This window comes from Sebastes umbrosus, chromosome 21 (genome assembly GCF_015220745.1).
Source record: "Sebastes umbrosus isolate fSebUmb1 chromosome 21, fSebUmb1.pri, whole genome shotgun sequence".
NCBI lineage: Eukaryota > Metazoa > Chordata > Actinopteri > Perciformes > Sebastidae > Sebastes > Sebastes umbrosus.
In genome coordinates this window covers 12,210,081-12,235,912 of record NC_051289.1, presented here as the reverse complement: position 1 = coordinate 12,235,912, position 25,832 = coordinate 12,210,081, and the positions used below count along the sequence as shown (strand labels likewise).

At 43.2% G+C, this 25,832-nt stretch overlaps 1 protein-coding gene across 8 annotated transcripts in view; it reads right to left on the bottom strand.

Annotated features, from left to right (window-relative positions):
• Positions 1-25,832, bottom strand: part of sulf1 (sulfatase 1) — a 96,638-nt gene that overhangs the window by 13,377 nt on the left and 57,429 nt on the right. For 7 of the 8 annotated variants that reach the window (XM_037756927.1, XM_037756928.1, XM_037756922.1 and 4 more), the window contains 8 exons: positions 10,635-10,933; positions 9,984-10,223; positions 9,167-9,318; positions 6,339-6,508; positions 1,593-1,743; positions 1,309-1,484; positions 970-1,098; positions 349-405 (listed from right to left, as the gene is read on the bottom strand). In XM_037756927.1, the coding sequence (XP_037612855.1) occupies positions 349-405; positions 970-1,098; positions 1,309-1,484; positions 1,593-1,743; positions 6,339-6,508; positions 9,167-9,318; positions 9,984-10,223; positions 10,635-10,809 (1,250 nt within the window). In that variant the 5' untranslated portion in view covers positions 10,810-10,933. Of the gene's footprint in view, positions 1-348; positions 406-969; positions 1,099-1,308; positions 1,485-1,592; positions 1,744-6,338; positions 6,509-9,166; positions 9,319-9,983; positions 10,224-10,634; positions 10,934-11,209; positions 11,246-25,832 lie in introns of those variants that run through there. The other variant, XM_037756925.1, reaches the window with a different exon arrangement.

Below are 25,832 nucleotides of genomic sequence, written 5' to 3'. Positions count from 1 at the left end.
AAGAGTCTGCTTGTTTTTCTTGTAAATGATCAAATGACCTGGTTACACATGTGTCAGCGCCTCTTGCGTGAACCGTCATAATTTGCCAGCCGCTTTATAGCTTTACCAAACAACTTTGAATATTTCAACCCCTTTCCACCCTCATCGCCTTCCAAGCCGACTGTGGTCAGGAAATGTCTGTCAGATAACAAATAAATGGGAAAAGTGGCTGTGTTGCTGGAACAGGGAACGTCGTTGCGCATTTCGGGTTCATTGAAATGTTTTGTCAGGTTTTGTGTGACACACAATGCTCTGCAATGACATGGATGTGCCTGTGGTGTGGAAAGGGAATAAAGAACCCCAGTTTACCCTCGCTCCACCAGGAATGTGTCCCTCCAGACTTTGGGTTTCCGGTTGGGTTTGAATCTGGGGAAACAAAACGAACAAGGTTTATAGAATTCATATGGCCTATGCACTCACCATCAGCTACAGTATGTCGGGGCACGCAGCTAGCCAACATTATGGGAGTTGATCTTAGCACGCGGTTCATGGGAATAGTGTAAATGCTCTTTGAGCTTTAAATGGATTATCCCTGTGGCTTTGGAAATGTTCTTCTTTTTAATAGTTCAGATATATTAACAATAGCTGTTTTTAAGTAAAGGACAATGATTTTTCATTCATATTGGACACTGTTTGTACAGTGGGTTTGCTGGGGAAACAAATGATTCAACTTGCAAACAAAATTCTACGGGAAACTTCAGAAAAATAACCTCAGTGAGTCCAAGCCAAAGTCCTGCAGCCAAGGAAAATCCACCAAATTGCCCTGAACCCACTTTGTGCTCAGCTGGAGCAAAAGCAATTATTTTGGCTACGGAAATTTGCATTTGCTCAATAATGTCAAACGAATAAGACTGTTGCACATATCATGCACACTGTGCAATTATTGTACATAATATCTATTACAGCATGGCATGATGGATCCATACAGACCTGTTGCCAGTCCTATCCTGTTCCAGCAGCTTAAGGATGGACTTTCCATCCATGTCTGGAGGGGTGTCCAGCCCGGCAATGTGGAGAATCGTGGGAGCAAGGTCGATGTTCAGCACCAGATGAGGGTTTCTGAAGAAGTGCATGCACATGAGGTTTCATTAATCTTCTGATATGACAAACAGTGGTATTAAATAACAAAACCAAGGAACCAGAACAAACAGAGACAAAACATGACGCACTGAGAGAAAGATAGACGCAGTACAGCTCATTCTTGACCTTGTACAATGTACTGTAGAGACAATGTGACTTGTAAACTAAGAAATTCTGATAATGACTTACACTGCCCCTGGCTCTATGTTGGGTCCTCTCAGGAAGAACGGCACACGGATGTCAAAGTCATACGGCATCGACTTGCCCTTGACTAAACCAAACTGACCAATGTGGTAGCCGTGGTCTGCTGTATAGATGACGTACGTGTTATCTAGCTCTCCGGTTTCCTCCAGCATGTCAAACACCTAAGACGTCAAATGAGTGACGATAAGAAGACAGGCATTTAGAGAAACTACATGACTCAGAGGAACAAATATAAAAACCCTAAAAAGTCCATTGGTAATTACACATACCTTCTGCACTGAGTCATCCACAGACATGAGTGTCTGCAACCGCTTCCGGTGGAGGAAGTTGGTGAACTCCATGTGGATGGGTCTCATGGGGCCAGTGTACTGCATGATCCAGTGTTTGTCCATATTTGGGGCATAGTTGTAGCTTGGAGTGCTAGTAAGAGGGCACAAAGGAGGGAGAGAGGAGACAGGCATGTGAAAAAAACTGCTTGTATTCAGGATTCACAGAACATGTATACTGTCTGCCTGATGAAGTCACATAGAAGTAAGAAAATCTTTATGGCGAGTTGGGAGTTATCAGAGCACGTAAACAGCTACGAAGAGCCCGTTCAAGATGCCAAAAAACACCTGTCTGCTACTTCTCACAAACTACTGCTCGGTAACAGGTGCCGCAGTTGTCCACCGCGTTTGACACGCATCAATAGCTGCTCTGTTTGTTGAAGGAAATGTCTTAATACCCAGCAGCCAGCACCTTAGCTGTTTTTCCACACCTCTCTCTCTCTCTCTCTGACCATCTCTCTCCCCTCACACAGAGACGAGAGTCTCCCAGCTCCACTGCGCTCTTGGCACAGACAAGTCATTTGAGGGTTGGCACATGCTTAAGAAAATAATAGGCCCCAAAGTCAAGTTTGCAACAACTTCTGGACCAAAAACTCAATAAGTCATGGTCATTTTGAAATGGGGAATAACAAGAGTGGATAAAGAGCAAAGAGGGAGGGAGAGGCAGTCTTGTTTGTGGAGAGTTATAGCTGAGAGAAGCCGTTCACCTGTCTGCGGTATTAGCTGTAAAGTAAAGCAGAGAGATAAACAGTGGACTAATGTATGAAGTTTCTGCAGTTCAAAGCAGAAATAGTATATAAATAATAGACTGCAAACACATGTAGTCAACCCCAGAATTCATAAGTTATATTTATAGTCTGTAGTGTTGGCATAAAATGCAACAATAATACATAATTTCCCTTTTACTCCTAAAACAAACTATAAACTAACAGGTTGGACCTCCTGAATAAGCAGCCGCTGGATAAAGTATCAAGACTTAGATAGTTAATGAAGACCTGCTGGGAGCTGCTTTGCTCTGATTGAGTGAGCTGCCTTCTGCCCTCGTCTCCTCAGGCCTGCTTTGTGAGAAGAGTGAACTCTTCACCCACCGAGCCAGGCGGTCTAATAAGCCCCACAAAGGGACCTGTCTCTGGGCAATGGGCCACCAAGGTATGGGGCCCTGGGCATAAGGGAACCAGGAATGCAGGGGTCAGTGGAACGAAGCCAGTCCATAGGAGAGGTCACACCTGCCACCTGTCACATATACGTAGGACGGCGTTTGGTGGTATTAGCCCTGGATTACAGCAGCCCAGGGGCACACTGTTCACCCCAGAATGCCTCCTGACCTTACAGAACTTAACATAGACACATCCCGCATGAGCATTAGTGACATTCCCTAAAGCTACGACCAGAATAACTTCCATTCACTTCTCCCTGCTATAGAAGAATCCGCACCACATCTATAGTGTTTAAAATAAGTCAAGAGCTTGGCTTACATCTAAGAGACAGGGTGAAAACACCTCCAGTAAGGAATGTTAATGACATTAACATCAAACCCTCCCCTGCTATTGTTGCTGTCAAAGGTACAGACGCTCATTTGATTTATGAGGCGGCTCCTCCCTTACTGCCACGCAGTCTCTTCCCAACTCTGTGCATTACGGATTAGAGGTATCTGCTGCAAAGACAGAAAGAGGCAGACCAGACAAATTTCATGTCATACCCTTCCATTAGTAAATGACCTTGCCAGGGACTTTTGTAGAGAATTACCTAAGCTAAATTACCAAATTGAACTAATTCAAACTCAAACTGGAACAAAAGAAAAACATTAGGGCTGTCAATCGATTCAAATATCTATATTAGTCACAAATTAATTGCACATTTTTATCCATTCAAAATGTACCTTAAAGGGAGATTTGTCAAGTATTTAATACTCTTATCAACATGGGAGTGGGCAAATATGCTGCTTTGTGCAAATGTATGTATATATTTATTATAGGAAATCAGTTTACAACACAAAACAATGACAAATATTGTCCAGAAACCCTCACAGGTACTGCATTTAGCATAAAATATAAGCTCAAATCATAACATGGCAAACTGCAGCCCAACAGGCAACAACAGCTGTAAGTGTGTCAGTGTGCTGACTTGACTATGACTTGCCCCAAACTGTTTGTGATTATCATAAAGTGGGCATGTCTGTAAAGGAGAGACTTGTGTGTACCTATATAACCTATTTTCATTCACATATCTTGAGGTCAAAGGTCAAGGGACCCCTTTGAAAATGGCCATACCAGTCTTTCCTTGACAAACTTTAGCTCAAGTTTGGAGCGTTCTATAGCCTCCTTCATGACAAGCTAGTATGACATGGTTGGTACCGCTGGATTTCTTGGGTTTTTCTAGTTTCATATGATACCAGTATCTTCACTCTAGCTTTACCGAGCCCGCTACAACCTAAAAATCGCAAGTTAATGCGTTAAAGAAATTAGTGGCGTTAAAACGAATTTGCATGAATGTGTTATTATCGTGTTAACTTTGACAGCCCTAAAAATCATGTATATAAAAGGAATTTGCTCCAAAACATCTGCCAGTGAAAAAAAAAAGAAGTTTTTCCATATCTGCTATAGAAGTGTGTAGTCAACAAACACCAAAACAAACACCCACCCACACTAACAACCACCTGTGCTGCCGCAGTAACCACACCACATACTCCGCACACACTGCACCGACACACAATCACTGGGGCAACCCCTTTAGTCACCCCCGGGCCCCAGTTCCACCCCCCCCACCCACCCCTTCACCCAGAGGCTTGAGCTAAAAATAAATTAATAATGTCACAAAGGGTGTTCCAAAGCGCACAATGCATTCCTCTCGTCCCAAGAGCCGCGGGGAGAAACTACTGATTGATATGGACAGGATCAGGAAGTCCTCTGCGCATTTCACAGGAGGGGAGGGAGGGCTGGGTGAGAGGCAAGGGATGAGAAAGCGAGACAAGACAGAGGAAGAGACAGACAGAAACAGAGATATACAGATAGAGCGGCCGAGAGGTAGAGCAAACAGACAGAGGGGAATGTTAAGTGGGTTAGAAAGTGAGAGGAAGGAAACACTGAAAGCGCTGGGAAACAGAAAGCAGAAATGGCAGCCTTGAACCTTACATCTACTTCTCTAAAACACCATCCCTCCCCCCCCACCCAGTAGAGTAGTGCATCCTGGGAGCCTGTTGGAGGGCCCACCAGGAGATGGCAGGGCATGTTGCCATGGAAAGACCCACAGTATTGCAACGCTGCCTCCGCTCAGTAATGAGACTTGTGGGAGGCCGATGTGGGCTTGGCATGAGCGCCGTGCTCCATAAAATAAGCCATCCCTGATCTTCTTCATGGTATGTGCTCCAGCTATTCTCGGATGATAAATCATTTTGATTTCACGCTTGCCGAGTCGTCGGTCCCAGCAGCTTCTAAGCAACCTGTCATCAGTGGGGATTGAGGGGCGTGAGTACTGTAATAATGTTATGTACACCAAATCATAAAAACTCTAATTGGATGTTAACGAGAAAAAATTCCATAACGCAGCAGATGAAAGCCGCCCGAATGTCTGCGTATATAATCTGTAAATACGGGCCCTGAACATTCATGTTTCATCATTTTACAGGGTTAAAAGTCTTATGTGGGAACCCTGATGAGTGTGTGTATTTGAGTGTGTGTTAGGGCTGGGTATCGTTTAAAACATTACGCTGCCAGTACCAATGCCAGTACTCTTAAAGTGATATCAATACCAATAGAGTACTTCATTCGATACCCATCATGTGAATGGAAGCTCTGTGTGTGTCCCACTGGTTAGCTAATCGCTGCCACATTGCATAGCGCTCATACAGCGGTTACCACTGATAATGCCGTCCCCCGACCCACAGGTTGTGGGATTGCGTTGCCGTGGAGAGCCGTGTGCAGAAGACAATTCTGGCTGTATGGGTTGTAGCTAGGGCTGTAAAAGTTAGCGCAATAATAACGTGTTAAAGCGAATTCGTTTTAACGCCACGGGGTCCGTTGACCTCTGACCTCAAGATATGTGAATAAAAGTGGGTTTTACGTGTACCTACGCGTCTCCCCTTTACAGACATGCCCACTTTATGATAATCACATGCAGTTTTGGGCAAGTCATAGTCAAGTCAGCACACTGACACACTGACAGTTGTTGTTGTCTGTTGAGTTTGCCATGTTATGATTTGAGCATATTTTTTATGCTAAATGCAGTACCTGTGAGGGCTGGACACTACTTGTCATTGTTTTGTGTTGTTAATTGATTTCCAGTAATAAATATATACATACATTTGCATAAAGCAGCATATTTACCCACTCCCATGTTGATAAGAGTATTAAATACTTGACAAATTTCCCTTTAAGGTGCATTTTGAACAGATAAATTGTGCGAAATAAATAAATAAAATGTTTGATTAATTTGCGATTAATCAAATATTTCAATAAATTGATAGCCCTAGATGGAGCTGCTGCAGTAGAGGGCCAATCACACGTCGCAATAAATCAAAGAACGTCATCTTTTTCTAGATCTGGGCCCAAAAAGGATGGATGCAGGTATCATTTGGCTGGAGATGTTTTGATACTACTTGGTACTGGTTCGTTTCGGTCGATACCTTAAAGGTATCGAGTACCGATAACCAGCCCTGGCATTTGTGATAATATGAGTCTGAATGTAACTTACATGTGCTGCGAAGCATTTGGGAAGTGCTCCGCGTACTGTGGAGCCGAGTCTTCTGGGCCATGAGGAGCAGCGTGACTGATCACCATCATCACAGGGCGGTGGGGGTACATGCGTTTGGACATGCGGAAAAAGTTGGTGCTGTCGTTGGTGATCAGATCTGTGAAATAGTCCTGGAAAAAAAGAGTGAATAAATAGGAGTTATTAGATGCTGCAGGGCTAAAATCCCATCTAGAGAAGGCTAGAGAAGGGGGGGAAATGCAAAACAACACAAGCTTTGATAAAACTCGTTCGCGCAGTCCAATCACCATGACATGTTGCTTTCCCTCATCCAGTCATTTTTAAATAAATGGACGGGGGCCAGTGGGGATATGAACCGGGGCCATTGAGTACACTACACTACCAATCTGTCGAGTCAACAGCTGGCAGCTTGCCTGTGTGTGTGTGTCTGTGTAAATGCGAGTGTGTGCTTGAGTCTGTGTGTGTGTGTATACAGTATATGCGCTGTTGCCTCATCAGTGAATCTCTGCACTATTGAATGTGACACCACTTGATGGTGAGAGGAGCCTGGCGCTCTCAAATGGTATGTTGTTATGACAGCTCCCACCCTCTAACTCCTCTCTGGACTATCCATTCTCTTTCTCCTTTAGCTTCCTCCACTCCTATTTAAGCTTCATCCCCGTTCTCTTAACATGTGTTTTCTTGTCACTGCTTCACTCTGGGAGATAATGGAACACACAAATCAGTCACAATAACTTCAACAGATACAAGCCTCAGGCACTACTAGGGAAATGAGCGGGAGTGAGTGATGACTTGTATACAGGAGAAAGACAGGAAATGGGAAAGACACAAAGTCCCAGAGTGCTCGTATTTAAATTTTAGTGGCATGGGGAAAGAGAGGACAACTGAATGAATGAAACTCTAACTTACTGTAAAGAGCTTAGACTCGAGACTAGAGGAAATGTGATATTGTCACATCAAACAACCCACAGGCCCCGACATTTTTTATCAAAACCTTTATTCCAGGCGTGGTGGAGTCTGTCTTTTTAAATGTACAGTAGGTCACACCCTGAACTAAAATCACAATATCATTTGCCAAGTTTCCAACAGATTAACCATTCTACCTGCAGTTTTGGCATGCCCCAGTTGTTGTCTGGCATACCGCGTGGAGAAGGGAGTGCCAGGCTCAGAATGAAAGGGTAAAGGGTGATTTTCCTGAAATGTCAGAAGTGGGTTTGGCTGATTCATCCTGTCTCTATTAATAGGCTTTATAGCCAGGCCAGCTTTAATGGCCTGGTGGCTGCACATGCCCATGGAGGCTGGTGATTGCGTGCACATGGCGAAGCGTTGCCATACTTGTTTTCTATGTGTTGCCAGCTCTCCAAAATTGGAGCCGTTGCTGCTATAAGGGCTCTGGCAGGTCAAAAGGAAGCAACAGTGTTATGGGGAATGACTGGCCAGCAGCTCTAAAATGGACAGGAAGGTGAAGAGTATCACTTTTCCCAGAACCTTTTGGAGATGATTAGTACAAAGTGACAGTCGATTCACACAAGGTTTGATTTCCCAGATGACATTCACCCATTTAACTTGATATTCTGACATTTAAAGTTTTATAATAACCTTCATGGTTTGACTGTCAATGCAGCAGGGCTTTGTGGATTTGATTCTTGATCTCTGAGCAGTTTCTGTTAGCATTGATGACACCAGAATATCACATCTGGCTTGCAACGTAGGCTGCTTTGTGTCTTTTTCGGTCATGGAATTTGAAGAAAAAAAAGTCTATGGATCATATTCTCTGACTAAATCTCACGCAAAAGGTCTTAACCTCAATGAACTCATCCTCCTACGGATGGAAAATCAAATGGGACCCAATTGAATGAAATCACGGGGAAAGTGCCTCATCTAATCACAACGACTTGGTGTGCCAGCTGTGTGGAATACCATGACCTTCTCACCCTGTGTGACTCTAAAAAGAGGAGCTGTGGTTGTCCTAGCGGCAGCAGGTTAATGGTTTTTGACAGTAAATAGCAAATAGTGTGTCCATTTGGTTTTAAACCACAACCTGCTGACCAAGCACATGTCGTGTAAACACCTTGGCCTCAGCTTGTGGGTAACTTTACACCTCAGTCCAAGTTGGCAGAGGACTAGCAGTTCAAACATTTGTTTGCCCATCTTTCGGGCAGGCCATCTTGAAACTTGACATGTATCCAAACTAGAAGCCCTCCTCACAGATTCTTCATGTACCCAGGACTACGCTACCCGGGAAGATATTGGCATAGAGCTGTGAAAACAAACTGACAGCTCTTACAAAAACATTTGGGGAAGATTGATGAGCGATGCCATCCGGAGCTACAAAAAGACAGGGTAACCACAGTGTTCATCTCCAGAGTCTTGACAGTGGTGATGTGAAATTTCCCCTCCTTTTTTATTGTGGTATTATAGCACAAAATCATTCCGCGAAACTTCACAGTGAGACAAAAAGTAGAGGAGCAGACAGAAAGAGAGACAAAAACAAATGCAGGGTGGTATTTATCACAGGCTTCTCATAAATAGGCTTCAGTTTTACAGTGTCTAAATGTTGAGGTAAGGTACGTCATAATAAAGGGATGCTGCAGAAAGAGGAGACTCCTCCACAAGTCATTCCCTTTAATTCTCGAATGAGAATTCCTACCAGCCTAGATCACAACACCGTGATAAGTGAAGTGCTTCCATGTCTGTATTTATATGTGCAGTGGAACCTGCAATTTGTCAGGTGAAGTCTTTATATTAGGTCATAAAGGGACAACAAATGAGTTAATAGCCCCTTTTTTTTAAATTATAGGAACACATACCTTGGCATATTCGGCACCATGTTTCTCCTTGTAACCATTCCGACAGACAGTGTAATTATAGAAGCGGGAATTTTTGATCAATCCAAGCCATTCGCGCCACCCAGGTGGGATGTAGCTGCCATTGTACTCATTGAGGTATTTGCCGAAGAAGCCTGCAGAAGAGAAGGAGAGATAAAGGAAGGTTTCTTTTAATATGAAGTCTTAGGCCATAAATGTATGTTTTCTTTGTTTGCATCTGTGAAAATCGCAATTCTGTGTGACTTTATCTGTGTGTGTGTGTGAGACGCATAACTTTTATGCTCGTCTCCTTTTCCCTGGCTTCACTGCTACAGCATTCTCGGATAGGCTGGGCAGGGAGCCAGCCTGTCCTAGAGAAGGCTAATTGCAGACTAACGTATCAGCTCTAAAACCGCAGGCCGTGCTGCAGCCCACAGGACCCCACTGAGCTGCCCAGTCCAACGCCTGCCCATCATTCACACAGACACTGTCTGATGAGAGACGACAGCGACCTGGCACGCTCACCTTGTTTGCATTTCTCACAGCAGACAGCCGGGCCGGGCGGTGGAGTCGAGCTTACCGTAAAAATGTTCATTGACTAACACGAGTGAATAAAGAGGGCCACGGGAGGACATTTGAGCTGGTGGTGATTGACGGTATATTGGCAAAAAAGTGAGATGATACCCAATCACAACCTGAGAAACGCCACTTTTACATATTAAATAATGGGAAAACATCACCAGCACTGCATTTAGAGGTCCTTACTGCTGAATATTGTATAGGTGCCTATATATGTGAGTGCATGTCTTTGTTCACCAACCTGTCCTGTAGCCGGTGTTGTTGAGGTAGACGGCGAACGAGCGTGGCTCGTGCTGAGCTTGCCAGGAAGGCGACGAGCAGTTCTCGTTGTTGGTGTAGGTGTTGTGGTTGTGGACGTACTTGCCCGTCAACATGGAGGACCGTGACGGGCAGCACATGGGCGTGGAGACGAAGGCGTTGGTGAAAGTTGTGCCTCCATCTTCCATGAGCTTACGGGTTTTATTCATAACCTGTAGAGAACCTGGAGGACAAGGTATGGAAGTTCAATACTAATTAAAAAAAACAGGTTGTGCCAATACACCATGACAATTTTTTTTTTTAAATGACAATCACTTGTGTATGTAAACACAGTTCATTCTATTAAGATCACTCGACCGTTTCGTACTGAATTCTCTGAGTGGCAAATAATTATTATTCAGCAATTAATAGGCCAGATGGCCATTCTGCTCTGGCTTATGGCCTCTATTTAATATTTCATGTGTGGAGAAAGACCACTCAAATCCTGATGCAAATGCCCACAAAGACAAAGATAGCATAGAAAGAAAAATAAGAAAAAGAAATCACAGAAACAAAAGGCAAAAATAGGACTAAAATGAAAAGTGAATAGGGCCAACAGAATTCCAGGAAGACCAGGAACGTGTGCCAACCTTACCCAATTCAACATCCTGGTCGTCAGTTATGATGAGGATAATGTTGGGCCGGATGTTTCTGCGGTCTCTCTGGATGCGACCCCTCAGGCCCTGAGCCCTGGTGGTGGTGAAGGCCCAGCAGCCTGGAGCCCAGTCCAGAGACAGCAGGGCCAACCAAGCCAGCCACTGCATCAGCATGGTGCCCGAGACGGCGAGAGACGGGGTGGGTAGATGGGAGGATTAATGGAGAGATGGAGGGAGGGAGAAGAGGTCCAGCCAGGCCACTCACTCACACCCGTGCAGCTCTCGCAGCCGTGGTCGACTATGAAGAAACAGAAGGAGAAAAACACATGGAGACATTACAACGAGGAAAAAAAGAGAAATAAAGCGGGTAATTTTAAAGTTGTAGAATTGCATTATATTCTCAAAGAGACAGTCTAGATTCCCTGTAGGAACATTTAGGCATATTTACTTCTGAGAAATTGTGTTGCATCTGCTCACAAATCATACTCAAACACAACAGTTTATCCATAAACCGAGAAGCCAAAATAGATTTATCCGCGTTTCAGCCCTTGATGGTCCACCAAGGAAAACTTACCCAACAGTTCCAACAAAAGTTGCGTGCTGACTGAAACCCCATCAATGCTCTCCCCTGTAAACAAGATCCCTCAACATCAACTCTCCTGACCTTAACTGAAAACAAAATAACTACATCACAGCAACCCCATGAAAACATTTCAAACAACAAGCGCAGTTCTAGAAACACAGATCTCACCTCAGAAAATCCCATAAGTCTCATTTTGTTTCCTAAGTACTTTTTCTTGTGTTTCTCACTCTCTCCTTCTGTGTCAAATAACACACACTCACGCACGGAAACCCTCTATCTCCACTGGAGAGCTGTTATTCAGCCAACTGTGCTGAGACCGCGCCATTGGCTGCCTGCACTCAAAACACCCACATCTACTCTCCTGCGGTCGGCCAATCGCTGCCCACCTTCCACCTGTCACTCAAAAGTCACCCCCTGGCGAGTCAAGCGTGACAGAGGGCCGGTGGGGAGGATGGGACCACACTAGGGGGGAGGGGGTTAGGGGGCACGGGAGGCGGAGAGAGGGTTCCGCTACATTAACCCCAGCGCCACCGTCGCCAATCACAGATTACCACTGAGTCATCATAGCACTTTGCAGCCTCTTGCTCACTTACAATGTCATGGTTGGTCATAAAAAGTCTGCATATGCTTTGCTTAAATGCCAGGGACCAGTGTAAAATATATACTAGCAGCGCTATTAAGCCTGAGCTTTCCCCAACTTCAGAAGAAGATAGATATTATGCAGTCACTAAAAGAGACATCACACTTAGAGCTGCAACGGTTAATCGATTAGTTGTCAACTATTGAATTAATCTCCATTTTGATAATCGATTAGACTAATTTTTTAAGAAAAAAAAAGTCAAACTTCTCTGATTCCAGCTTCATAAGTGTGATTATTTTTGGTTTCTTTTCCCCTATGACAGTAAACTGATCTTTGAGTTATGAACAAAAGACACTTTACGACGTCATCTTGGGCTTTTGGAAACACTGATCGACATTTTTTTTACCATTTTCTGACATTTTCTAGACCAAACAACTAATCGATTAATCAAGAAAAAAATCGTCAGATTAATTGACAATAAAAATAATCATTAGTTGCAGCAATAATCACACTTGTTTAAATAAATTTCAAACGTGGATCCAAGATTGAGCGGACAGGCAAAATGGAGAAAAATTTGAAGACAATTTAAATTAGTAGGTAACTTTCAGTAACATTAATATATATGAACATATGGCTTGTGGCTGTGGGATGAACTCTGACGCTGTAACAATAAGCACTCCATCATTGCCTGTGAAAAAGCGCCGTATGGACAGCAATCCCACACTGAGTGGCACCATACTGTTCGCTATTCTGAGTTAATGGCCTGAAAACAAATGGCAGGTCTATGACACCTGAGCCTGGTCAAACCCCACTGGGTGGCTCCGCCTTTACCCTCATGTCCACAAAAAGGCCAGTTGAAGAGAAGAAACTATCACTTAAAATAAATGATCATCTACAGTGTCTGACTCATAATGGACGGCACTCTGGTTAAGTGTATCAACATTTAAAGGGTGAAAAATGCAAATTATTTTCGTCATTAATGCACCATGTTGATATGTGGGTTTTAGTCCTTTCACATACATGCAAAATGCATCCATAAAAAAGCCTACATCCGCAAACATTTGCTCTCATTGAGGTGCCAAACAGATGGCCCTACATAAGATAGCACCACTACAAATTATCTTCTCTCAACGACACATCAAATGGGTCAATAGGTGATTTTCCTTACACTACACAGTTTATCTGTTTTTCCTCTAGTCAGATGTTGCCTGTGATAAACAGAGCTTCAGACGGAGCTTTAAGAGCACTCTGGTCTGTCCTGTGTTTCAGACGTAGCAGCGTCCCGGGCCAGCCAGCCCAGTCATCGTGACAGCCCTGTGCAAACATTGGCGCCGTTTGGACAAACACCCCTCCAGCGCAGGGTGGCAGAGTGCACAGAACCTCACAGTGAATTACACACACAACACAAACTACTGTACAAACATATGGTGACACGCAGAAACTCATAAGACACTCACACACACAAGGCTTTCTCCCACAAAAACACATTCTCCTGCTGTGAGGGTCCAAGTCCTCCTACATGAATGGGAAAGCTTCCCAGAAACAATAGACGCAACCCAAATCAAGCCTCTATTTCGGTCGGGCTGCGGAAGACCTGAAATCAACCAGTCGGCCAACTAGTGTAATGTTAGCACCCAGCGCGAATTCAATTTTACATGCCAATGGTTCCCAGCAATAGCCTCTTCATGCGATTTAGAGAAGTGAGAATACAGACAAGAAGGTCCATTGTGGAATCTGATCCAAACCTTGTGGTGCTGATGTGGTTAGCTGTAGTGGTATCAATAGCTACACTGTCTGAAATGACCGAGATGGCAGGGCTAATAAAGTGCCACACATAGTTGTCGCAGGCAAAACGACACTGCTGCCACGAACGAGCGCAGACCTCCCCTTGTCCTTTGGGCTACCTCTCATCCTAACTCAATTTCACCTGATCCACTTTCCTCACCCGGTCATCTCAAGTTCACTTATGACCAGAAGGACTTCTAGCAGCTTTGCCAAATGCACCCCTGGATCATTTGACAACAGTCCATCTCAAAGTCACCTCTAATCAAAGGAAACAGCCCAATTATTTATGTGGCATCCCCAGTAACCTGACTTTTTTATGCTCATATGACATGTTGAACTTTAAGCTGCATCAGGGAATGACCAGCTAAGTGACAAGACCAGTGTGTAGAGATTAGCAGCTGCCGTTTGTGGAGCAGAGGTTAGAGGTAGATTGATAGAGTTGGCTGGCTGTACTTCACAAAATATTTACACAATGAGATTTTTGATAAATAATCATCAGTAATGTGGATATAATGAGTGGGCAAAGGGACGTAATTGAACAGCTAGAACTGTCTGGTAAGTTCAGAAAATTACATCACTTTACTGTAATGCAGTCTTTAAAACCAGGAAAAGACAACTCTTATGCCATTTCACGATAGGACAGAGCCTTAGTCTGAGTGTACTTCTGTCAGAACGGACCAAGAGTGCTTCGGCAGCAATTTCTGCCTCAGAAAACAGTCTTTGCTACAAGTCAAGGAAGACAAATCAACTGCATAAAGGACTATTAATTGTAAATATTTAATATATTCTATTAATGTCTATCAAAAAACTTCATCTGCTCCGGATGTGAAAGTTGAGAGAGCACATAAATCATTGGTGTAAATACCGCTTTAATCATTGCTGGTTATTAGGATTGATTGCATAAGATTAACCGAATGAGATCGGTGTGTTCAAACACAGTTAATTCAGAGTGTTTTGTTGTGTACACACACTTATAGTTCTTGCCTTTAGGCACACTTAGTGATGAGAGGCAGCAGGGAAGTACAGTAAGTACCAAGTGCATCCAGCTCTAAACACTGCAGGATGTGTTCGAGCTGAAGAGGCAGCTCAAACACTGTAAATACAAGAAACAATGAGTAAATACGCTCAAATCTGAAAGTTATTATACAGTTGGCTTCTGATCCTCTCCTCTGTTATTGCCACTGCTTCTTACTTGCCTCCATCTGAGTTAAAATGCATGTTGCCAATTTCACGAACCCTCTGTGAGAATAATGTTTCGTGTCGTTTTTTATAAACCCTCTATTTTGAATGAGTCATTTATTTATGTCATCTAACGGGATATAAGTACAACAGGCTTCTGCTTTACGTCTGTAGAACAGACAAGAGGGCTTTATTCCTGGACCGAGTTGGAGGACTAGGGAGCACATTGTTTCTCCTTCCTCATTGTTTTGGAGGATTAGCACTAATGACCCTTTAAATGAGCCTTTACTGTACCCATCATGGGGAAGCTGGGGGGAGGAGTATTGGGGAGGGATGGGAGGAACGTGAAATGCCCAGGGGTTCAAAGGACTGGAACAAAAAGGCCACTATGGAGTTTTCAGACACACAGCTGCCGGATACATAAAAGATGTGCAATTTTCAGATTAATAGCCATCAACACTAGGGTTTTTTTTAGCACACCTCAACACCTTACTAATCTTTACTTTCATGACAGTAAAGTTTTTTTCCTACTTTACTTGCAGAAAACAGCTCTTTCACTGACTCTCCTTTGGCACAGGCAGCATTGCTCAGTGATTTGGTATGGCTGCACAGACAGCTGTGCTTTGTGCGCTGAGCAAAGCTGAACATAATAGAGCTGCTGCTTGTGTAACCATCCAGGGCAGTACTATTTGGCTGGTTGGCAGTCGTGCCCTCCAGTTAGGGCCTCAAACCACACACCCTGCTGCACCCTGACCCTCCTCTGACCCGAGTGGTAATATGGCTTTGATGGTGGCTTGTTTAACCTAACCTCAGCAACCTGAGGCTAGCCACACACAAGGGTTAAGAGGGGAAACTCTGAGGGAAGAAAAATGGAGTGGAGGGGGGGGCTCAGCGCAGAGGTATGAAGGTAACAAAAGTCTTGTAAAAAGCCTGGTTGTGATTGGCCTGCATATTCGTTTTCTGCACACAGGCTGCATCTGGCTTAGGTTCTGTTCAGTCAGCAGTGGCAGTCTGTGTATTTATCAGCTGTCACTGAAGAACAGCAGACACACCGAGAAGACACAATTCTTCTTAAAGAAACACACTGATTGACAGCAATGAATCCATGTATGCCTTAAAGCAGCGTATTTGTCCACTAATGTGTGTCTGCCCGTGGGCTTTTGTTCAAGTTAACATGAAGAGTTTTGGAGGTGAGAGGGGGTTCACCTTACCAAAACAAGATGCAAGTTAAACCCAAACCAGATGCCCTGCCCCACTAAAGTAAATCAGTCATTCATAAAGGGCCTAACTATGAAGGACAATGGCCATTTCAAAGCACCTCAAATCCCCTTCTCTTGCTCGCTCCCTCTCTATTTGAGCAGTCCATCTCTAAGGCAGCCAAGTCACAGAGGAACAATGGCAAAGAGAGGGGAATTAAAGTCTGATGGCATAGTTTGAATTCTGTAGGCTGTTTGGGAACTATAGGCTCTATGACTAGCAATGACGGTAAAGAGCTTTCTGCATACAGTCAACTTTGTCCAGGAACTCCACTCAAACCATGAGAGACCAACTGTGGAAAATATTTCTTATAATGTTTAGTTGCAAACTGATCTGAGAGGCAAAGCAGAGCAGATAAAGATGGAGAGCAACAATGTTAGATTCAGACCAGTGACATTTTTCAGTGCAGGCTGATTGCTCCCTCTCCATTTCAGAGGGGAAAAAATAATTATTGCGAGGCTTTAGATTAAGGTTTGTCCAAATATTTCTGTAATCCGAGGGAATTCGGCTGGTCTGCTGCCATGAGGACTGACGAGGGCCTTTTACACTGAGGAGGGCCTGTGTCAGGGCTCGCTGTGCCCGGCAGGCCAAGGGCAGCACATTGTACCCACCAAGACCCGCCCGTCGGCCTCACTGAGCTGACTGAAGGAGAGCTCTGTCCCGGTGCACTCACTTGGCTTTGGGTACGCACTGGGAAAATGCTCAGACCTTGGTGTTTTCAGACTCTTAACTCCACTGATTTGTTTGACCAAAAATGCCCAAATTAGTGTAGGATCTATGACAAAATTCCAGTGAGAAAACCAAGCGCAAGGCAGCGAGGAGAGATCACTGGCTCTTTGTTCCAACATGTTTACGGCTTCACAACTCTTAACCTTGACAGGCACATTTATGATCTTTGTTTCGTCCATGTTACAACTACAAAACTTCAGATGTTACGGCGAGAAATGATTCCCATCCGCCGGTATGTGGCGTGTTTGGGGTACAACGCAGGCCACTTTAATGAAGAAGAATGGCCTCAATTCAGTGAAATGTGAACCTGGAGTGAGTGCATTCACGGCTATTAGTTAAACCCCTCATGTTTCTCTCGGACCTGGTAAGAGACCCTTTGTAGTGCCAAGGCTGCCAGGCCACCCCATCAATATTATGGATGCATCTTAATGTATAATTAAATGAATCCTGGTCCAAAAGACTTCAAAGTGGGAACGGCTTGCGGGACACCAGGTGGTCCGTTGGAAATCATGAGGCGGTTTTGAGAACCCTAAGAGGGAAATGATTAAAAAACACACAAGGTCATTTCAGAAATGGGGAAAGCTGCCTGTATTTATTTATGTATGCATGTGTGTTCCTGTCCTGAAGGTGGTGTGTATTTAAGTGTTCATATCCTTAACTATGGACACCCAGTATTGAGGTCTGTATATCTAAGCAAAAGCCTTATGCTGGTAACACTAACAAATGGGCCTTAGTGTCAGTCAATATGACTGGCATTACTCACACACTTATTATCGTTATGTTGCCGTGATGGAAATTTAGGAAACTCCGTGAGGACAATTTCTGGCAACCACCGTTCAAAATGAGTGGGCAACAGTATTGCATAAATTAGCTTTTCTTATTTTATATTAGGGCTGTCAAAGTTAAAGTGATAATAACGCATTAAGGCAAATTTGTTTTAACGCCACTAATTTCTTTACTGCATTAACGCAACTTGTGATTTTCAGGTTGTAGCGGGCTCAGTTTTAAAGCTAGAGTGAAGATACTGGTATCATATGAAACAAGGAAACCTAGGCAATATATCGGTACCAGCCATGTCATACTAGCTTGGGAAGGAGCCTAAATAATGCTCCAAACTTTTGCTAAATTTTGGCAGATACATTTTTGGTGGGAAAAACTGGCATGGCCATTTTCATGGGGGTCCCATGACCTCTGACCTCAAGAAAATGGGTTCTATGGGTACCCACGAGTCTCCCCTTTACAGACATGCCCACTTTATGATAATCACATGCAGTTTGGGGCAAGTCATAGTCAAGTCAGCACACTGACACACTGACAGCTGTTGTTGCCTGTTGGCCTTGAGTTTGCCGTGTTATGATTTGAGCATATTTTCTATGCTAAATGCAGTACCTGTGAGGGTTTCTGGACAATATTTGTCATTATTTTGTGTTGTTAATTGATTTCCAGTAATAAATATATACACACATTTGCATAAACAAGCATATTTTATATATTGATAAGAGTACTAAATACTTTACAAATCTCTCCTTAAGGTACATTTTGAACAGATAAAAAATGTGTGATTAATTGCAGTTAGCTATATTTTTAATTTTACTATATTTTAATTGATTGACAGCCTTATTTTATATATATATATATATATATATATGATATCACAATAATAAAAATGCACATCAAAATACATGATGCCTTATTAGGGCTGCACATTTAATTGAATATTAATCGTGATCACAATTTTAGCATCCCTCAGTTAAATGAACATAATCGACTGCCATTTTCATGTTTAGCATGAAAACTGCTGCATATCAAAACAGGCGCTTCCTAAACCAACAGCCAGCCACCAGGGGGCGATCGACATGTTTTGGCTTCACTTTCAGGGAGCTATCATGCTGCTGCATGCGCACCCTACAGCGTCAGCCTGTGAGAAACCTCCTGAATGTTGCGGCTGCAGTCCAGAGTAGAAGGGGAAAATTTGGTAAAATGTTTTCATACCATAGTTTTTATATTTTGCATCTATAAAATGCACTGTGAATAAGGACCCGTCGTATTTTGATGCAAAGATTTGTACATTAGCAGGAACATAGCACAACATAGAAGTGAAAGCAGTGCTCTGTCTATATAAATGCGAAAGTGCAATAAAAATGTTTTGCCCCTAAATAATCATGATCTCAATATCGATACAAAATAATTGTCATAATCATTTTGACCATAATTGTGCAGTCCTATCCCTAATGCTTTTCTATGCTTTTCAAAGGGACATGTATTGATCTTCTGGCAGGCTTGCTTTTCAAGTGCGGTTCAATTTTACAAGGGAAAAAGCAGATTTACTATTCAAGAGGGTGAGGAAAGGGGTGAGAGAAAGAGGGGGATGGAGGTGGGAAAGAGAGAGAAGGAAGGGGGGGGGAAGAGTGAATGAAAGGGAAACCTCTCCTCTGATTTATAGTGTGATATGAAAACATGGAATCACAATCAGAGGATCAGCAGCCGCAGTTATGGGATATAAGTCTCGAGCAAGCATTTTCTTGTTAAATCTATTCTAAGCCATGAATGGAAACCATTAGCGATAGACGACCTCAGATGAATAAAATACAGCGCATTTATATTCCTCCAGCCACTTTCTTGTCAAAACCCACACTCCCATCAGAAACACTCTATCAGGCTGCGAGAGCTCCACAGAGAGACGAAGCGAGAGGGAGTAGAGCGCATGGCTCACTCACGGGTGGCTTTCTTGTCTCTTTGACTCGTCAAATATACCCCAGATAAATTACTCCTTTTACCACAAAAGAGAGCTATGGCAAATTGCTTCAATGGGTTTCCACTGAGGTAATTGTCAAGAATAAAGAGATTGACTTCTTTTCCATGAAATCAGCAGCATGGTGGCACAGAGAAAGAACGAGAGACAGAGAGAGAGCAAATGCAAGTCTGAAGGATTTCTTTCTGGTACAGCTCGGCAGTTTACCAAGTTCAACAGCCCTGTAATGTTCACCGACTGCTGACTTGAGAAGTGTGACTTGAATTTTCTTCCTTGTATATTGTGGTAATTGGAAAGGAAAATAAGACCGTTGCTGAGTTTGAACACAACTAATAACTGAAATATTAGCACATCATTAGGAAGACATGGACCTTTCTTTATATATGCACTGATTACTGATTGACAATGAAAACAAGACCATGGTGCAGGACCAGTTTAAAGAAATAGAGATCCATTTGGACTGCTGAGTGAATGTCTACGTTTATATGCACACTAATATTCCACTATTATTCCGAATATGACAATATTCAGATTTTGAGAAGGGTCATGTAAACAGCATATTCCGTTTTGGATATTCTGAATAAGGCCTTATTCCCAATGGAGCATTTTGCGATTAAGACATGTGGGATATGCCGATATTGTTCAGGTTTTAGGAGCATTCTTTGGACGTGTATACAGCACATTCGGAATATGCGTCTCAGTTGGAGCTTTACGGCAGTTTGTGACACACTGTCTCTTGTCTGTTTGCAGCCAGCTCTGTGGGTTGTACACAAACCAACTAGCCGACAGTTTGCAGAGATGCATGCCCAAAAAGAAAAGCCCACATTTCTGGTAAGAAGGAGAAACACACCTACTTTTAAACATAATGAAAGACTTGGATATCAACAGGTTTTTCGAAATGCAAAAATCTAAAAATCACAATGCCAACCTTTTCAAGAAGGTGGTTGAGAGAGGGTGTGTTTGCACGGTCGAACAAGTACGCCCCCGGTTATATTATATAATATTCATTTTAACAGCTTAATAGGAATATTTTCTTTTTCGGAATAAGGGCAAAATATATTTTGTGCATGTAAACATTTTGTGCATGTCACCATTCTCCTAAATATGGTGTTGACTTGATTTTGGTAGGAAAGGTAGATAAATGTTTTACATAGCAAATTGAGCTTTACTTTGTGTTTGTGTGGTTCTGAGCTTAGAATAAAGATAGAGTCATCTTTGCTCATAATACAGACTGAAGAGAGTTATGTCAGTGTCAATACAGACAGAGATTTGTTTAGCAACAAAAAAAAGAGAAATGGGTAATAGGTTTAACAGAAGATCTTGGGTAATGTGCTTCTGGGAAAAGCAAGCCTCGACACATCTCAGTTATGACATTTCAAACAGAAAAACAATCAGACGATTATATGCACCTGAAATAAACACAAGTCAAAGAAAAACAATATGAAGATGATCAGTATGTATCAAATCAAACCAGTAAACATAACCAATTATAAATTCACTCTTACCATCTAAGTGCTTAGATAAAGCTAAGTTAGCTACAAGTTAACAATAGCTAAAATGGATGATTTAGACTTAGAAATACCAATACTACTCTCATCTTGCTACAAAGACCCGACAGACCCAGTAGCCAATGATTTCTCTTCCTAGTAATTGGGGAATAGCCAAGTGATAGGCTTAATATCACAGAAACATCTGCTATCTGCTGACCCGTAGAGCCACCAAATGCTGACGTAAGTGAATGAAATATGAGCGAGCGTTCAGCATTTAATAAAAGTTCCCGTAATTATGCAAGTTCAAACCAATTCCATGAGTGGCAATCAATAAAAAGAGAGGACAAAAAAAGGGAGATTCCTCGGGGTGAGGTGGTAGCAGCTCAGTCAGCAAACCCCAGTTAAGTGTAGCGCTGCTGCTGGCGCATGAAACTAAACACCCCTAAAATGTGGAACATGTGTAGGCATATTCTCTGGGAACCGTAGACAAACATAGACCATGAGAACCAGCCTGCGTGACCCTGGATGCCATAAACAAACTTCTCCGGGGGCTGTGACACACCAACATGATACCGCTCATAAAAACGCATTCGTCCGATTGCACCTGTGCCTGTTCGGCGCTCCCCTCTGTCCATGCCTGTGGGCGCATATGCATGGTGTGTATTTGGGTGTCATATACTCTGTGTGTGCACGGCATGCTAGTCATTCACTCAAACAGTCAGAGTACGAATCAGTCAGACTTGAACACAGACAGACACGTAACCTGTAATTTGTACACAGGGGAGCTCTCCTTTCCATTGCCTCTGGCTCAGTGTGTGGCTTTCCAAAGCATGCAGTAACGTCATTTTGTAATTGAATCAACTTTATCCTGCCTGGCAAAAATTCCAGATCTTGCGTTGTATAAAAAATATCTAAAATACGATATCTACTAAAAGACTAAAGCATAAAACAGGAAGCTTACCCCTCCAAATGCTTCCAATCCTTTACATTTCAGCCAAGGTTGAAGGAATGCAGTCAATGCATCATCCCAACATGTTCACCAGCCAAACTCAGCTGAACTTACCGCAGGCAATTCAAGAAAAGCAAAGCGAAGGTAATGCGTGTCAAGCAATGCTGGACCTTGTCAGTGTAAACAAAGTCGCTCAACCTTTAATACTACAACTGTTTGCATATCCAGCCATTCTGCATCCACATGGCAAAGTCGCGCTGTTCAAGTAAGGGCAAACAGGACCAGAGGCTACCAGTAGCACATGGCCAAGTCCACACATTATGAGTGTTTGTGCATGCACACACACATAGACGCACACGGGCAGAGGAGGGGAGTGCTGGCAGAGGCTGAATGTGTTTGCCCGCTCCAGGGGAGAAGGGAAGAAAGGGAGCAGAAGAGCTGAAACAAACGCATGCTGGCTTCTATTAGTCGGGCTGTGGAGCGGGATGGAGGGGTGAGGAAATGTATTCATTCCTTCTGCCTCCCCCTCCATCCATTCCCATCCCTCCAACCCTCCCACCCCATTATCTCCATTCTGGAAAAGCGGTGGATGAAAGGGACAACCCCCCAGTGGCAGCACTTCTCCCTCAGAAACTTACGCCGACGCATTCTGACGGCTGCTTAATTGTACGTGATACAGGCAGGGCCCTTTCTCTTTCAAATCTAAAACAGATTGCTTCTCCCTGGGGAGGGGATTATTGGACAAGAGAGATGACAACGCAGGGACAGTGCAGCCCTCTGGGGGGTGCAGGACAGAGGGGGTAAGCTTGTGGATAGTGTGTATGTGTGTGTGTGTGTGTGTGTGTGTGTGTGTGTGTGTGTGTGTGTGTGTGTGTGTGTGTGTGTGTGTGTACACGTTTTTCTATGTTTCTCTTTTGTACATGCCTGTGTCAAAAGAAGATTATGTTTGTGTCCATGTGTTTCAAATGCACGCACGTGTGGGTGACAACCAAGAACGTGTGCGTAAGATCCAGCCTCTTCTGATCTTCCTGTCCACTTCAAACAACTACTTTCTTCCCCTCTTCATCACATGTTCACACCTCCCTCCTTCTCTTATCTCGGCCTCTTCTACTTTATCCCTCTTCCACTTCTTCCCCCCTCTGTGTCTCTCTTGACCCAGCTTCCCCTCTTAAGCCCATGCTGCATCTATGTGCAGTGACATTTGAACAAAAGCTGCTCCGGACATCACAGAAAAAAGCATTGAAATACTTTTTCTCTCACTCGCACAATAATGAATAAAGTGTAACAGCAATCTCAAAATCACAAGGACTTGGTTAGGGGTCATTTTATGGCTGTTGCATAGCTGATCTACTGAGAACTTTGCAAAACTTTTCTTCACTAAACACATCTTTTTCCAACTAGTCATCAGGGCAGAGGCTCAAGACAAACTCAAGGGGAATAATGCAGACCAAAAAAAAGTAAAGCATTGAATATACGTCTGGTTTGCTGCTCTCTTTAACGTGTGCAAGCACTAGATGGAAGCTTGGACGATCCGGCATTCCTACTAATGATGCGCTGAATGTGATGTTTGCATGCCCTGACCTTTACCGCTCAAATGGGAGGCTGAACAAACACTTGGGGGTGCTATAGTGTGCTCCCAAATACCCCAAAATAGATCAATGCTGTGTGGGCATCCAGATATGTATGGCGTATTTCCCCCGGAGCTATGTCCTCAATAGTCAAGGACGCGTCTCGTGTAAAGGCTGCATGTAAGCGCTTGGAAACTCCATGGAAATGTTTGATCATCAGCAAGGACAACAAAGGAACCGAGAAAGTGGCTGACTCATCTAAAGATAGCCTTTCTAGATCCCACATAAATAAAAGCATGCCAAACGCTCACTGTTCAAATACTGGTCATTTGCAGTGATAGGACTGTGCAATCTCCTCCAGCACTACTATGCAATCAGGCTAGTATGAGGAACACTATCATTAAGCTGAAGAGATAAACAAGTGCCGGAGGAGAGGGTGGTTTAGGAAATCTTTTCTTAACATGCTCGCACACAAGAGAACACACACAAACTATAGTTATAAAGCATCTTTTTCTGGATTTTCCAGAGAGATGGAAAGCGTATTTATTAAATTGTCAGCAAGTTTAACTGATGAGGAGCAATATTGGATAATGCATCTCCAGTTCTTTCTCCATTTGTTTCTCAATTTCAACACCATATAAACTCCTTTTTTATTGGCCATGATGTTCCTTTTCTTACTGGAGAACAGAAAGTTATCTGCAAGGCTTTCAATTTTACTGCAACCCAGGGAGCCCTATAATGATAGAATTCATAAATGTGACTTCTGTCATTGTGGGATCAAGTTGAGAAAGTAAAATGCAGCATGATGACAGTCTGACTCGCCTGAGATAAAAATTATGGTGCTGATCTGGAGAGAAGAGAGGGCGGCTTTTGATTTGGAGAATGAAAAAAGGTAAAATACTTTTTGAAGACTGCCTCCTTTGCTCACACATTCATTAAATTCAGCACATTTTAGAACAAATGCATATATTTAATGCCCTTTCCATTTCTAACTATAATTAGTCTGCAACGAATGCCTTTGACCTTGTTCATCAGTCGGCATTTGTGAAGTCACGCAACATGTCTGGGAAGTCTCTGATTCACTGTGGCTGGCATTTAAAGGACACACACACAGATGCTACCGACCTCTTCCTCTTCCCTTACACTCAGTCACTCACCATTCTTATCAGACGAATGAATTACTTCACTTATTGCTTTCACACACACACCGTGGTAGATTTGTGTGATGGCAGAGCCGCTACTGGAACAACGTTTGTCTTGGCAAGCGGCTACCCCCCCTCCAGAACCTAATTATTTGCAGCAGCTGCTGCTCATGCTCTTGTTTGTAGCTCAGTGAAACTAAACTGTTTAAAGGATCTCCCTTCTTTTCTGAGCTGGCAGTGAGCGCTGCCTTTTTAAAAACGCCCCAAAGCTGCTTTGCTATGCTCTGGGTAGGGTAATCACAAATTGAATCTAAACGCTGCCGGGGTGAAACTGAAGTGAAGGGATGATTTATGGATCAGTGTCGTCGATACTGAGAGTTTGAAGTTAGGCTTCTCCATATTTCTCCGGCTTTCTCGTTCAGTAACACATATTGGCAGCGCCAGTGTATTGAAATGTGAGCCAGTCTGTTACGTTTTCGCCAACTGTGCCTGGCACAAGCAGTTGGATTTGAACAGGACCACAGCATCATTTTGCCATTTAGGAACACTAGCATAAATTCTCGTTTTTTTTTCGGACTGGTACAGAAAGTGAACATATTGATCCAATACACAATAAAAAAAAGTCCCAAGTCACTCACTTGGTCCGTAAAATAGAGGAAATTTAATAACATATCCAAGCTTCTCGGAAGCATTTAAATTAATTTTAAGAGAATTACATAAGTATCCATGAGTCAAACTCAATACCTCTTATGAAAGTTCTACCAGTGTCTAAAATAAAAAGTTCCCTCCCAGTTCTCTCAAAAATCTTTCAACTGTTTACCCTATTGATCTGGACATGCAGCCAAATTTTTAACAAATGTCCCCACTGGCCTTAAAGCAGCAGTCATTACAACCTATTGGTGGTTGTGTTAAATACTTCAAGTAACAAGCAGGAAGTGTAGCTACGGCTGGTTTACCAAGGTAAACACAAATTCACACAACAGCAGCTTTCACACATACAACCTCCTTTCCTCTCAGCCCGGCTGCTGTCCACGCAGCCTTTCACAGCTGCACAATCTCCATTTGCAAACACCTCACACACACACATACACACACAGTGCCTGGAGCTAGGTATAAATACTATACATCATATTCCCACTCCACTGGCAAGCTTCCCTTCTCACTTCACTTGAGTTAAATAGCT